Below are 14,256 nucleotides of genomic sequence, written 5' to 3'. Positions count from 1 at the left end.
ATGTAGACCTCCATGGCCTCTCTTTCTGGCGCAGACAGTGAGTAGAGACGACCCTTGGGAGGCGTGGTGCTGGGCTGAAGGTCTATGGCGCAGTCGTAGGGTCGATGAGGGGGCAGGGAGGTAGCCTTAGCCTTGCTGAACACCTCCCGGAAGTCATGGTACTCGGAGGGTACCGCAGACAGGTCGGGGGCCGGAATGGATTCGACTGATAATAGAGGCGCGGCAGCTTGATTAAGGCAGACCTGGTGACAAGAGGAACTCCACCCCAGAATGGAACCCGTCGCCGCTCAGCAGTAGACGGGGGCGCAGTCCGCCCCCGTCTACTGCTGAGCCCTCCCTTTTACTGGGCAATGAGAGACAAAGTGCCCAGCCTGTCCGCAGTAGAGACAGAGGTTCCCCTGTCGTCGTCGCTCTCGCTTCGCAGGAGTCAGGCTGGTGCGTCCCACCTGCATGGGTTCGCCCCCCCCCCCAGATGCGGGCCCTGTGAGAAGGTTGGAGGCGGCTGGAGATCCTCGCAGGCGGGCAGACGACCGGTGCTCCGCCTCTCCCTGGCGTAGCTCTCTTCTCCTTGCCTGGATGCGCCTGTCCAGCCTTGAAGTCAGGTTGATGAGTCCATCAAGGGAGGGCGGAAGATCAAAGGGAACCAACGCATCCTTTATGTATGGCGCTAGCCCATTGAGGAAGGCGTCGCACTGGGCTGCTGGGTTCCAGTCACTAAGCCGGGCCCAGGTACGGAAGTCGATAGCGTAGTCAGCAATGGGCCGACTTCCCTGCTTCACGCTCATGAGTCCCCCGGTGGCATCCGGGCCCAGAGAAACAGGCCCAAAAATCTTACGAAGTTCCGCAGAGAAGGCCTGGAAAGAGGAACAGGCCGGCGTGCCCCTCTCCCACTCTGCCGTTCCCCACAGGCGTGCTCTGCCAGTCAGGTGATTGATGGTAAAGGCGACCTTTGCCGCCTCCGAGGCGAAGGTGTAGGGCTGCAGAGCGAACAGGATTGAACAGTTCGTGAGGAACAGATTGCAGCCCTCTGGGTCCCCAGAATAACGCTCTGGGGTTCCCACCCGGGGCTCTGGAGCAGTGCCTGGTGGGGGAGCAGGAACCGGAGGAGGAGGAGCTGGAGCAGGAACAGGAGCGGCCGGTTGTGACACTGAGACCACCAGCTGTTGGACCTGGGTGGCTACTCACCTTAATGCCCGCTCCAGGGCCGATGCTGTCTGCCGAGCCTCCGCAGCATTGGAGGCTAGCTGGGCCACGAATTGTTGGAGCCTTCCCTCCACTTGGTCCAAACGAGACTGAGGTGGTGACGAGTGTGCTGGGTCCATGTTTGGCCAGATTCTACTGTGATGGGTGCAGTTTGGACCCAAATGCAGCACTCTGGAAAGCTGGACCGTAGTAATGACTTTTATTAACACACGGGCAAACAGGAACTCAGGCAGACAAGGAAACACAGGAAATAGTCCGTTCTTCAGGTTCTGGGCCCGCACAAAGTCTATGGGTTGCAGGCTCGGGAAGTGGGACGAGCAGCAGCGAAGTAGGGGCCGGGCGGAGAAGTCTAAACCAGGTGAGCAGACAGGAACCAGAGACGCTGAGGCAGAAGTCGTAGTCAGGGGCAGAAAGCAGGTAGGTTGTCCGGGGAACAGGCAAGGCAGGCAGAATGAAGACAGGCAGGGTCGGTAACGGGTAATCCGGCAGGGAAACAACGCTGGAAAGTCTCGCATGAAAGCAGAAGAACAATCTGGCACTGAGTGAGTGTGAGCAGGTGTGGTGATCAGTGACTGAGAGCAGGTGTGGTGATCAGAGGGTGTGGTGTGAGCAGGGCAGTGGAAAAGTACTGGGACAGGAGGGAACTGGGGAAAAGGGGCTGTGACACCATTATTTACAGGCTGACACTTGACTTTTGAAAAGAGGCTATTGTTGTCAGTCACATAAGTATTTGAAATTAACATTTTTCCTGAATCTTTGTTGACATATTTGGGCCATTGTATGATTTCTTCAAACAGATTTCTTACATACTGCTTCTTTAAACGTCATATTTGCAGCTGTTTGTCCGCTCAAGGCTCCTGTAGAAACACAGAGGAGCAACATTCTGGCATTCACTTCTACATTTACATACATAAAACTCAGGGATTATTTCGCTCAGGCAGAGAACTTCATCATATTTTGAGCCATCGTGAAAATTCACGAACCCTGAAGTTTTGTCTCAGCTGAGGATCACTGGTACGACCTTCAAGTTGTGGTGCAACAAATGATTGATGTTTTTCTGTGTCGTGAAAGATAATATCTAAAGCATCTGCTCAGAACAGATGACTCAGGAAAACAGATTCTGTTGAGTTACACTTTCTATAATGGTGCTGATGGTGATGACGTGAGTCGTTTCTACTGTATAAAGTCTTCAGACACACACTCTCAGTCAGTCTCCTGCAGACCAGCAGGATGTGGACACACACTGCAGGGATGATTTGGTAAGCAGGCAGACCTGAATGACTTTTGACTCAAACCATGCAGCATGATTTCACTGTTTAAATAGGTGTAATATTTCCTCCCATTTACAGATTTCTTGTGCAGAATCAGAATGTCAGATAATGCTTCAGTGGCTGGAGGCGTCTCCCTGCAAGTTCAAATCTTCGAGAAGATCATTATTACACAGCTCATTGTGTCAATTTTCGTTTCTATTAACCTGCTTCTGATCGCAACTGTCTTCTCAAACCAGGTCTTTCTCTCAACCATGCGTTACATTCTGTTTGTTATCACTCTTGTGTCTGACAGCATTGTTTTAATCATAGCTAACCTTCTCCTGATTCTGCATTCCACTTATTTCACCATTGAAGTCAGCCTGTGCATCGTTTTCTACCTGATTGTGTCTCTGTGTATGTTTGTCACGCCGGTCACTCTGACAGCAATGACGCTGGAGCGGTACGTGGCCATTTGCCTGCCTTTACGGCACCCGGAGCTTTGCTCCCTGCACAACACTCAGAAATGTATCCTGATCATCCTTACTGTCAGCAGTGTGCCCTGCTTCATCATTCTATCCACCTTCATTGCAGCAGCCCCCAGTTCTGTGTATACACAGCACAAGCGCTGCTCCATGGAGATGTTTGTCTCCCTCCCCTGGCAGAATCACTTTAACTTTGCTGTATATCAGTTTTACTTCTTCATCATGTCCATCATCATCACTTTCTCTTATGTGAAAATTATGAAAGTTGCCAAAGCTGCATCAGGAGAGAACAAAAAGTCAACATGGAAGGGGCTCAGTACGGTGATCCTTCATGCTTTCCAGCTGCTGCTCTGCCTCATCCAGCTGTGGTGTCCGTATATAGAATCTGCTATTATCAAAATAGATCTATTATTGTATATTAATGTCAGATACTTTAACTACGTGACTTTCATTCTGGCTCCGAGGTGTCTGAGTCCTCTCATCTACGGTCTGAGGGATGAGAAGTTTTTAAATGCTTTGCAATATTTGGCTCTATGTGGCTTTTACAAAAAAAAGATTGGATTTACTTGATTACTGATGAGTGTCAAACTGATCTTACCTGTTCGATGCATATTTACATCACTTGATTCATTATAAAGGCAGAATTTTAGGGGATTTCTTCATTTAAGCCCTCTTTTCATAATCAGCTTTTTGGTACATTTTCCTTCCTGACGGCAACAAACACCCATTTTCATAAAATCAAATTCAAGATCTATCTTTGTGTTAGTTTGATTTTTTTGTTATCAATTGAAAATTAGAAAAATATATCAAGTAATACATTTGGAATGAATAGTTTACAGTTGGGGGCAGCACGGTGGTGTGGTGGTTAGCACTGTGGCCTCACAGCAAGAAGGCCCTGGGTTCGATCCCCGGTTGGGACTGAGGCTGGGGACTTTCTGTGTGGAGTTTGCATGTTCTCCCTGTGCCTGCGTGGGTTCTCTCCGGGTACTCCGGCTTCCTCCCATACTCCAAAGACATGCATGATTGGGGATTAGGCTACTTGGAAACTCTAAATTGCCCGTAGGTGTGAGTGTGAGAGAGAATGGTTGTTTGTCTGTATGTGTTAGCCCTGCGATTGACTGGCGTCCAGTCCAGGGTGTACCCTGCCTCCGCCCATTGTGCTGGGATAGGCTCCAGTCCCCCCGCGACCCTCAGTGGAGGAACAAGTGGTAGTGAGTGAGTGAGTGAGTTTACAGTTGTTTTATTTGGACTTTTTTTCTATGTGACTTAATCTGATGTGTTTATTTTGAATGTATTATATTCCTGCCAAAGTTTCCTTGTTGGTAATGCTGTGTCTTCCAACATTAACATTCTGTCCTCTAACTTTCAGAAACTCATCAGGTGGCATTTTGTTGTTTTATTTTACTTTCCGCCCCCACACCATGTGTGAATGGGATGTCATTGTTTGTTTATTTTCAGAATGGATTGAAATTGTACACTTCACCCTGATACTAATAAATATGATACCAGATGTTTTGTGCATATTGGTCTTATTTGCTGGAAATGTATTGAACAAGTGGGTATTTGATATGGTGGAAAAACAGGAAGTGTGGTTGAAATGTTTCCTGAATGAGCAACCACAAATGTCAGCATGACAGACGGCCACCAGCTTCAGTTCTCATCCATAACCTAAAGCAGAAATACAAATATATTAACAAGATCCTTACTGCAGTGTGAATACAGATTTAAAACCCTTGGTCAAATCTATAGTGGAATGTGAAAGTTCAGCTAATGCTGGTGAAAAGAACACTCATCATTAAAGGAGCAGAGGCTGTTGTTGTCAGTCACATAAGTATTTGAAATTAACATTTTTCCTTAATGTTTGTTGACATATTTGGGCCATTGTATGATTGCTTTAAACAGATTTCTTACATATTGCTTCTTTAAACATCATATTTGCAGCTGTTTGTCCGCTCAAGGCTCCAGTAGAAACACAGGGGAGCAACATTCTGGCATTCACTTCTACATTTACATACATAAAACTCGGGGATTATTTCACTCAGGCAGAGAACTTCATCATATTTTGAGCCATCGTGAAAATTCACGAACCCTGAAGTTTTGTCTCAGCTGAGGATCACTGGTACGACCTTCAAGTTGTGGTGCAACAAATGATTGATGTTTTTCTGTGTCGTGAAAGATAACATGTAAAGCATCTGCTCACAACAGATGACTCAGGAAAACAGATTCTGTTGAGTTACACTTTCTATAATGGTGCTGATGGTGATGACGTGAGTCGTTTCTACTGTATAAAGTCTTCAGACACACACTCTCAGTCAGTCTCCTGCAGACCAGCAGGATGTGGACACACACTGCAGGGATGATTTGGTAAGCAGGCAGACCTGAATGACCTTTGACTCAAACCATGCAGCATGATTTCACTGTTTAAATAGGCGTAATATTTCCTCCCATTTACAGATTTCTTGTGCAGAATCAGAATGTCAGATAATGCTTCAGTGGCTGGAGGCGTCTCCCTGCGAGCTCGAATGTTCGAGCGGATCATTATTACACAGCTCATTGTGTCAATTTTCGTTTCTGTTAACCTGTTTCTGATCGCAACTGTCTTCTCAAACCAGGTCTTTCTCTCAACCATGCGTTACATTCTGTTTCTTATCACTCTTGTGTCTGACAGTGTATTTTTAATAATAGCTAACCTTCTCCTGATTCTGACTTCCACTTATTTCACCATAGAAGTCAGCCTGTGCATCGTTTTCTACCTGATTGTGTGTCTGTCTATTTTTGTCACGCCGGTCACTCTGACAGCAATGACGCTGGAGCGGTACGTGGCCATTTGCCTGCCTTTACGGCACCCGGAGCTTTGCTCCCTGCACAACACTCAGAAATGTATCCTGATCATCCTTACTGTCAGCAGTGTGCCCTGCTTCATCATTCTATCCACCTTCTTTGCAGCAGCCTCCAGTTCTGTGTATACACAGCACAAGCTTTGCTCCATGGGGATGTTTGTCTCCATCCCCTGGCAGAATCACTTTAAATTTGCTGTATATCAGTTTTACTTCTTCATCATGTCCATCACCATCACTTTCTCTTATGTGAAAATTATGAAAGTTGCCAAAGCTGCATCAGGAGAGAACAAAAAGTCAACATGGAAGGGGCTCAGTACGGTGATCCTTCATGCTTTCCAGCTGCTGCTCTGCCTCATCCAGCTGTGGTGTCCGTTTATAGAATCTGCTATTATCAAAATAGATCTATTATTGTATATTAATGTCAGATACTTTAACTACGTGACTTTCATTCTGGCCCCGAGGTGTCTGAGTCCTCTCATCTACGGTCTGAGGGATGAGAAGTTTTTAAATGCTTTGAAATATTTGGCTCTGTGTGGCTTGTACAAAAAAAAGATTGGATTTACTTGATTACTGATGAGTGTCAAACTCATCTTACCTGTTCAATGCATATTTACATCACTTGATTGATTTAGAAAGGCAGAATTTTAGGGGATTTCTTCATTTAAGCCCTCTTGTCATTATCAGCTTTGTGGTACATTTTCCTTCCTGACGGCAACAAACACCCATTTTCATAAAATCAAATTCAAGATCTATCTTTGTCCTAGTTTGATTTTTTTGTTATAAATTGAAAATTAGAAAAATATATCAAGTAATAGATTTGGAATGAATAGTTTACAGTTGTTTTATTTGGACTTTTTTTCTATGTGACTTAATCTGATGTGTTTATTTTGAATGTATTATATTCCTGCCAAAGTTTCCTTGTTGGTAATGCTGTGTCTTTCAACATTCACATTCTGTCCTCTAACTTTCAGAAACTCATCAGGTGGCATTTTGTTGTTTTATTTTACTTTCCGCCCCCACACCATGTGTGAATGGGATGTCATTGTTTATTTTCAGAATGGATTGAAATTGTACACTTCACCCTGATACTAATAAATATGATACCAGATGTTTTGTGCATATTGGTCTTATTTGCTGGAAATGTATTGAACAAGTGGGTATTTGATATGGTGGAAAAACAGGAAGTGTGGTTGAAATGTTTCCTAAATGAGCAACAATTATTCGAACATGGGGAATATTTGAAATGTCTGGACCGTGCCAGCCGTCTTTGTTATGATGTTGGGAATCATAACCAGCCCTTTTAGCATTCTGGAAAGCTGGACCGTAGTAATGACTTTTATTAACACACGGGCAAACAGGAACTCAGGCAGACAAGGAAACACAGGAAATAGTCCGTTCTTCAGGCTCTGGGCCCGCACAAAGTCTATGGGTTGCAGGCTCGGGAAGTGGGACGAGCAGCAGCGAAGTCGGGGCCGGGCGGAGAAGTCTAAACCAAGTGAGCAGACAGGAACCAGAGACGCTGAGGCAGAAGTCGTAGTCAGGGGCAGAAAGCAGGTAGGTTGTCCGGGGAACAGGCAAGGCAGGCAGAACGAATTCTTCAGAGGCCTCCGTCTCAGCTTCCTCTTCGTCCTCGTTGCTGGAAGCCTCGGATGAAAGGGAGGACAGAGTCTCTAAATTGGCAGCCCCACCAGCGTTGGGGATCTTGGAGGGCTGGTCAGGGTGACAGTGATGGAACTCGCGGATGAGCTGCGCATCCAGGATGTGACGGGCCGGGACCCATGACCTCTCCTCTGGGCCGTATCCCTCCCAGTCTACGAGATACTGAAGACCCCTTCCACGGTGGCGGGAGCGCAGCAGGCGGCGAACTGTGAAGGCAGGACCCCCATCAATAATCCGTGGAGGTGGTGGCGGCTGAGAAGCAGGCATCAACGGACTCTCTCGAACCGGCTTGATCCTGGAGACATGGAAGGTTGGGTGGATCCGCATGGCACGGGGCAGCTTGAGCCTGACAGCCGCAGGGTTGATGACCTTCTCGATAATAAACGGCCCGATGAACTTAGGAGCCAGCTTCTTGGACTCCACCCTCAAGGGAAGGTCTCGGGTCGAGAGCCATACCTTCTGCCCCACCAGGTAAGTGGGAGCCCGGGAGCGACGGCGGTTGGCTGCCGTTGAGTAACGGTCAGCTGCTCGTAGGAGAGCAGCCCTGGCCTGGGTCCAGGTCTGGCGGCAACGGCGGATAAAAGCCTCGACGGACAGACAGGAAGCTTCCCTCTCCAGGGCTGGGAACAGCGGCGGCTGGAAGCCATAGGCGCACTGGAAGGGAGAAAGTCCAGTGGCGGAGCTGGTTAGGGTGTTGTGGGCATATTCCACCCACAGTAGCTGCTTGGACCAAGTGGAGGGGTGTCTGGACGCCATGCAGCGAAGCGCCGTCTCCATCTCCTGATTCACCCTCTCCGATTGGCCGTTGGATTGAGGATGGAACCCAGAGGACTGGCTTACGGTGGCCCCGATGAGGCTGCAGAACTCCCGCCAGAATACAGACGTGAACTGGGGACCCCGATCAGAGACGACGTCCGACGGAAGGCCGTGGAGCCGAAATATGTGCTGTAGAACAAGTTCAGCAGTCTCCTTGGCCGATGGAAGCTTGGGTAGGGGCACAAAGTGGGCCATCTTGCTGAACCGATCTACCACAGTCAGGATAGTGGTGAATCCGCCCGACAGTGGCAGACCGGTAACAAAGTCCAGCGAAATATGGGACCAGGGTCGATGTGGCACAGGCAGAGGTTGCAGGTAACCGGCAGGGGCCTGGCGGGAGGACTTGTGCAGACTGCAGATTGGGCAGGCGTTGACAAACTCTCTGGTGTCCTCCTCTAAAGTGGGCGACCAGAACCGCCGCTGCAGGACCTCTTTAGTGCGCTGAATCCCTGGGTGGCAAGTGAGCCGGGAGCCGTGGGCCCATTGTAGGACGTCAGACCTCAGACCGTCCGGGACAAACAGGCGGTCAGGAGGGCAGGAGGTGGGACCAGGTTGGTTCTCCAGGGCAGCTTTTACACGCTCCTCCACCTCCCAGGTGAGAGAAGCCACAAGGCAGGGAGCAGGAAGAATGGTGTCTGGGTTGAGGGCAGTGTCTTCTGTTCCCAGGAACTGGCGAGACAGAGCGTCGGGCTTGAAGTTGCGGGAGCCCGGCCGATAGGAGAGGGAAAAGTTGAACCTGGTAAAGAACAGGGACCACCTGGCCTGACGGGAGTTCAGTCTCTTAGCCGACCAGATGTACTCCGGGTTCTTGTGGTCCGTCCAAACCAGGAAGGGCAATTTAGTCCCCTCTAACCAGTGACGGCATTCCTCCAACGCCAGTTTCACCGCCAACAGTTCTCGGTTCCCAATGTCATAATTTTGTTCTGCCGGAGACAGACGTCGGGAGAAGAAGGCACAGGGGTGCATTTTCTGGTCATCAGCAGAGCGTTGAGAGAGAACGGCGCCGATCCCCACATCAGAAGCATCGACCTCTACTATGAAGTGCCTTTCAGGATCAGGAACCAGGAGAATGGGAGCTGAGGTGAACCGGGCCTTGAGGTTCTGGAATGCCTCCTCGGCAGCCTGGGACCAACAGAAGGGTACCTTGGAGGAGGTGAGAGAAGTGAGCGGAGCGGCCACGGTGCTGTATCCCCGGATGAACCTTCGGTAGAAGTTGGCGAATCCCAGGAACCGTTGCACCTGTTTCCAGGACTCGGGGACGGGCCAGGAGGTGACGGCAGAGACCTTGGAGGGGTCCATCTCCACACTGCCTTGACCGATAATGTATCCCAGGAAAGAGACGGAGGTAGCATGGAATTCACACTTCTCGGCCTTGACAAACAGCGAGTTCTCCAGCAGGCGTTGGAGGACGGCCTGGACGTGATGCACGTGTTCCTCCTTGGAACGGGAGAAGATCAGGATGTCGTCCAGGTAGACAAACACAGTCTTGTTGAGCATGTCTCTCAAAATGTCATTAATGAGTGCCTGGAATACGGCCGGGGCATTAGTAAGGCCGAAAGGCATGACCAGGTACTCATAGTGTCCAGTGGGTGTGTTGAAGGCGGTCTTCCACTCGTCCCCCTCCCGGATCCGGACTAGGTGGTAGGCATTGCGGAGATCCAACTTGGTGAAGACCATGGCCCCCTGAAGCAGCTCAAAGGCTGAAGCGATGAGTGGGAGAGGGTATCGATTCTTGACCGTGATCTCATTGAGGCCCCTGTAGTCGATGCAGGGCCTCAGGGACCTGTCCTTCTTCTCCACAAAGAAGAACCCTGCCCCAGCAGGCGATGAGGAGGGACGGATAATCCCGGCAGCCAGAGCATCATTAATGTAGACCTCCATGGCCTCTCTTTCTGGCGCAGACAGTGAGTAGAGACGACCCTTGGGAGGCGTGGTGCTGGGCTGAAGGTCTATGGCGCAGTCGTAGGGTCGATGAGGGGGCAGGGAGGTAGCCTTAGCCTTGCTGAACACCTCCCGGAAGTCATGGTACTCGGAGGGTACCGCAGACAGGTCGGGGGCCGGAATGGATTCGACTGATAATAGAGGCGCGGCAGCTTGATTAAGGCAGACCTGGAAGGTGACAAGAGGAACTCCACCCCAGAATGGAACCCGTCGCCCAGTCAATGTGGGGGTTGTGATGACGGAGCCAGGGGTAACCAAGGATGAGTGGGAGGTGAGGTGACTTCAGGACGTGGAATTGTATGGTCTCGTGGTGGTTGCCCGACAGAAGCATGTGGATGGGCGTGGTCTGGTGAGTGACAGTCCCTAGGAGATGGCCATCCAGGGCGCTGGCAGGAACTGAATGTGGTAACGGAACCCGGTCGATACCCAGCTGGACGGCGAGCTCCTCATCGATCAGGCTGACATCAGCCCCGGAGTCTATGAAGGTGGCGAGGGTGTGAGAGCCCCCCGCCAACAGAAGCCGGACGTGAAACAATGGCCGTGGGCAGGGGGCAGAGTCTTGAGTCCGGCTCAGCAGTCCGCCCCCGTCTACTGCTGAGCCCTCCCTTTTACTGGGCAATGAGAGACAAAGTGCCCAGCCTGTCCGCAGTAGAGACAGAGGTTCCCCTGTCGTCGTCGCTCTCGCTCCGCAGGAGTCAGGCTGGTGCGTCCCATCCTGCATGGGTTCGCCCCCCCCCCCAGATGCGGGCCCTGTGAGAAGGTTGGAGGCGGCTGGAGATCCTCGCAGGCAAGCAGACGACCGGTGCTCCGCCTCTCCCTGGCGTAGCTCTCTTCTCCTTGCCTGGATGCGCCTGTCCAGCCTTGAAGTCAGGTTGATGAGTCCATCAAGGGAGGGCGGAAGATCAAAGGGAACCAACGCATCCTTTATGTATGGCGCTAGCCCATTGAGGAAGGCGTCGCACAGGGCTGCTGGGTTCCAGTCACTAAGCCGGGCCCGGGTACGGAAGTCGATAGCGTAGTCAGCAATGGGCTGACTTCCCTGCTTCACGCTCATGAGTCCCCCGGTGGCATCCGGGCCCAGAGAAACAGGCCCAAAAATCTTACGAAGTTCCGCAGAGAAGGCCTGGAAAGAGGAACAGGCCGGCGTGCCCCTCTCCCACTCTGCCGTTCCCCACAGGCGTGCTCTGCCAGTCAGGTGATTGATGGTAAAGGCGACCTTTGCCGCCTCCGAGGCGAAGGTGTAGGGCTGCAGAGCGAACAGGATTGAACAGTTCGTGAGGAACGGATTGCAGCCCTCTGGGTCCCCAGAATAACGCTCTGGGGTTCCCACCCGGGGCTCTGGAGCAGTGCCTGGTGGGGGAGCAGGAACCGGAGGAGGAGGAGCTGGAGCAGGAACAGGAGCGGCCGGTTGTGACACTGAGACCACCAGCTGTTGGACCTGGGTGGCTACTGACCTTAATGCCCGCTCCAGGACCAATGCTGTCTGCCGAGCCTCCGCAGCATTGGAGGCTAGCTGGGCCTCGAATTGTTGGAGCCTTCCCTCCACTTGGTCCAAACGAGACTGAGGTGGTGACGAGTGTGCTGGGTCCATGTTTGGCCAGATTGTACTGTGACGGGTGCAGTTTGGACCCAAATGCAGCACTCTGGAAAGCTGGACCGTAGTAATGACTTTTATTAACACACGGGAAAACAGGAACTCAGGCAGACCAGGAAACACAGGTAATAGTCCGTTCTTCAGGCTCTGGGCCCGCACAAAGTCTATGGGTTGCAGGTTCGGGAAGTGGGACGAGCAGCAGCGAAGTAGGGGCCGGGCGGAGAAGTCTAAACCAGGTGAGCAGACAGGAACCAGAGACGCTGAGGCAGAAGTCGTAGTCAGGGGCAGAAAGCAGGTAGGTTGTCCAGGGAACAGGCAAGGCAGGCAGAATGAAGACAGGCAGGGTCGGTAACGGGTAATCCGGCAGGGAAACAACGCTGGAAAGTCTCGCATGAAAACAGAAGAACAATCTGGCACTGAGTGAGTGTGAGCAGGTGTGGAGATCAGTGACTGAGAGCAGGTGTGGTGATCAGAGGGTGTGGTGTGAGCAGGGCAGTGGAAAAGTACTGGGACAGGAGGGAACTGGGGAAAAGGGGCTGTGACACCATTATTTACAGGCTGACACTTGACTTTTGAAAAGAGGCTATTGTTGTCAGTCACATAAGTATTTGAAATTAACATTTTTCCTGAATCTTTGTTGACATATTTGGGCCATTGTATGATTTATTTAAACAGATTTCTTACATACTGCTTCTTTAAACGTCATATTTGCGGCTGTTTGTCCGCTCAAGGCTCCTGTAGAAACACAGAGGAGCAACATTCTGGCATTCACTTCTACATTTACATACATAAAACTCAGGGATTATTTCACTCAGGCAGAGAACTTCATCATATTTTGAGCCATCGTGAAAATTCACGAACCCTGAAGTTTTGTCTCAGCTGAGGATCACTGGTACGACCTTCAAGTTGTGGTGCAACAAATGATTGATGTTTTTCTGTGTCGTGAAAGATAATATCTAAAGCATCTGCTCAGAACAGATGACTCAGGAAAACAGATTCTGTTGAGTTACACTTTCTATAATGGTGCTGATGGTGATGACGTGAGTCGTTTCTACTGTATAAAGTCTTCAGACACACACTCTCAGTCAGTCTCCTGCAGACCAGCAGGATGTGGACACACACTGCAGGGATGATTTGGTAAGCAGGCAGACCTGAATGACTTTTGATTCGAACCATGCAGCATGATTTCACTGTTTAAATAGGTGTAATATTTCCTCCCATTTACAGATTTCTTGTGCAGAATCAGAATGTCAGATAATGCTTCAGTGGCTGGAGGCGTCTCCCTGCAAGTTCAAATCTTCGAGAAGATCATTATTACACAGCTCATTGTGTCAATTTTCGTTTCTATTAACCTGCTTCTGATCGCAACTGTCTTCTCAAACCAGGTCTTTCTCTCAACCATGCGTTACATTCTGTTTGTTATCACTCTTGTGTCTGACAGCATTCTTTTAATCATAGCTAACCTTCTCCTGATTCTGCATTCCACTTATTTCACCATTGAAGTCAGCCTGTGCATTGTTTTCTACCTGATTGTGTGTCTGTGTATGTTTGTCACGCCGGTCACTCTGACAGCAATGACGCTGGAGCGGTACGTGGCCATTTGCCTGCCTTTACGGCACCCGGAGCTTTGCTCCCTGCACAACACTCAGAAATGTATCCTGATCATCCTTACTGTCAGCAGTGTGCCCTGCTTCATCATTCTATCCACCTTCTTTGCAGCAGCCTCCAGTTCTGTGTATACACAGCACAAGCGCTGCTCCATGGAGATGTTTGTCTCCCTCCCCTGGCAGAATCACTTTAACTTTGCTGTATATCAGTTTTACTTCTTCATCATGTCCATCATCATCACTTTCTCTTATGTGAAAATTATGAAAGTTGCCAAAGCTGCATCAGGAGAGAACAAAAAGTCAACATGGAAGGGGCTCAGTACGGTGATCCTTCATGCTTTCCAGCTGCTGCTCTGCCTCATCCAGCTGTGGTGTCCGTATATAGAATCTGCTATTATCAAAATAGATCTATTATTGTATATTAATGTCAGATACTTTAACTACGTGACTTTCATTCTGGCTCCGAGGTGTCTGAGTCCTCTCATCTACGGTCTGAGGGATGAGAAGTTTTTAAATGCTTTGCAATATTTGGCTCTATGTGGCTTTTACAAAAAAAAGATTGGATTTACTTGATTACTGATGAGTGTCAAACTCATCTTACCTGTTCGATGCATATTTACATCACTTGATTCATTATAAAGGCAGAATTTTAGGGGATTCCTTCATTTAAGCCCTCTTTTCATAATCAGCTTTGTGGTACATTTTCCTTCCTGACGGCAACAAACACCCATTTTCATAAAATCAAATTCAAGATCTATCTTTGTGTTAGTTTGATTTTTTTGTTATAAATTGAAAATTAGAAAAATATATCAAGTAATAGATTTGGAATGAATAGTTTACAGTTGGGGGCAGCGCGGTGGTGTG

At 49.5% G+C, this 14,256-nt stretch overlaps 3 protein-coding genes across 3 annotated transcripts; all 3 read left to right on the top strand.

Annotated features, from left to right (window-relative positions):
- Nucleotides 1-2,364: 2,364 nt before the first annotated feature.
- Nucleotides 2,365-3,689, top strand: LOC115251430 (odorant receptor 131-2-like). Its single transcript, XM_029843729.1, has 2 exons — nt 2,365-2,462; nt 2,553-3,689. Exon 2 carries the CDS (start codon nt 2,573-2,575, stop codon nt 3,503-3,505), a length of 933 nt encoding a protein of 310 aa, XP_029699589.1. The 5' UTR covers nt 2,365-2,462; nt 2,553-2,572; the 3' UTR covers nt 3,506-3,689.
- A 1,512-nt stretch (nt 3,690-5,201) lies between these two features.
- Nucleotides 5,202-6,864, top strand: LOC115251431 (odorant receptor 131-2-like). Its single transcript, XM_029843730.1, has 2 exons — nt 5,202-5,299; nt 5,390-6,864. Exon 2 carries the CDS (start codon nt 5,410-5,412, stop codon nt 6,340-6,342), a length of 933 nt encoding a protein of 310 aa, XP_029699590.1. The 5' UTR covers nt 5,202-5,299; nt 5,390-5,409; the 3' UTR covers nt 6,343-6,864.
- A 5,960-nt stretch (nt 6,865-12,824) lies between these two features.
- On the top strand, nt 12,825-14,256 carry LOC115251591 (odorant receptor 131-2-like). Its single transcript, XM_029844449.1, has 2 exons — nt 12,825-12,922; nt 13,013-14,256. The coding sequence occupies exon 2, from the start codon at nt 13,033-13,035 to the stop codon at nt 13,963-13,965; it is 933 nt and encodes a 310-aa protein (XP_029700309.1). The 5' UTR covers nt 12,825-12,922; nt 13,013-13,032; the 3' UTR covers nt 13,966-14,256.

This window comes from Takifugu rubripes, chromosome 11, assembly GCF_901000725.2.
Source record: "Takifugu rubripes chromosome 11, fTakRub1.2, whole genome shotgun sequence".
Taxonomy (NCBI): Eukaryota; Metazoa; Chordata; class Actinopteri; order Tetraodontiformes; family Tetraodontidae; genus Takifugu; species Takifugu rubripes.
The sequence above is the reverse complement of the archived record's forward strand: the minus strand, read 5'-3'. Positions and strand labels throughout refer to the sequence as shown.

Coding starts and splice junctions, on each gene's coding strand:
- LOC115251430 (XM_029843729.1), top strand. CDS start 2,573: ATGTCAGATAATGCTTCAGTGGCTGGAGGCGTCTCCCTGCAAGTTCAA.
- LOC115251591 (XM_029844449.1), top strand. CDS start 13,033: ATGTCAGATAATGCTTCAGTGGCTGGAGGCGTCTCCCTGCAAGTTCAA.
- LOC115251431 (XM_029843730.1), top strand. CDS start 5,410: ATGTCAGATAATGCTTCAGTGGCTGGAGGCGTCTCCCTGCGAGCTCGA.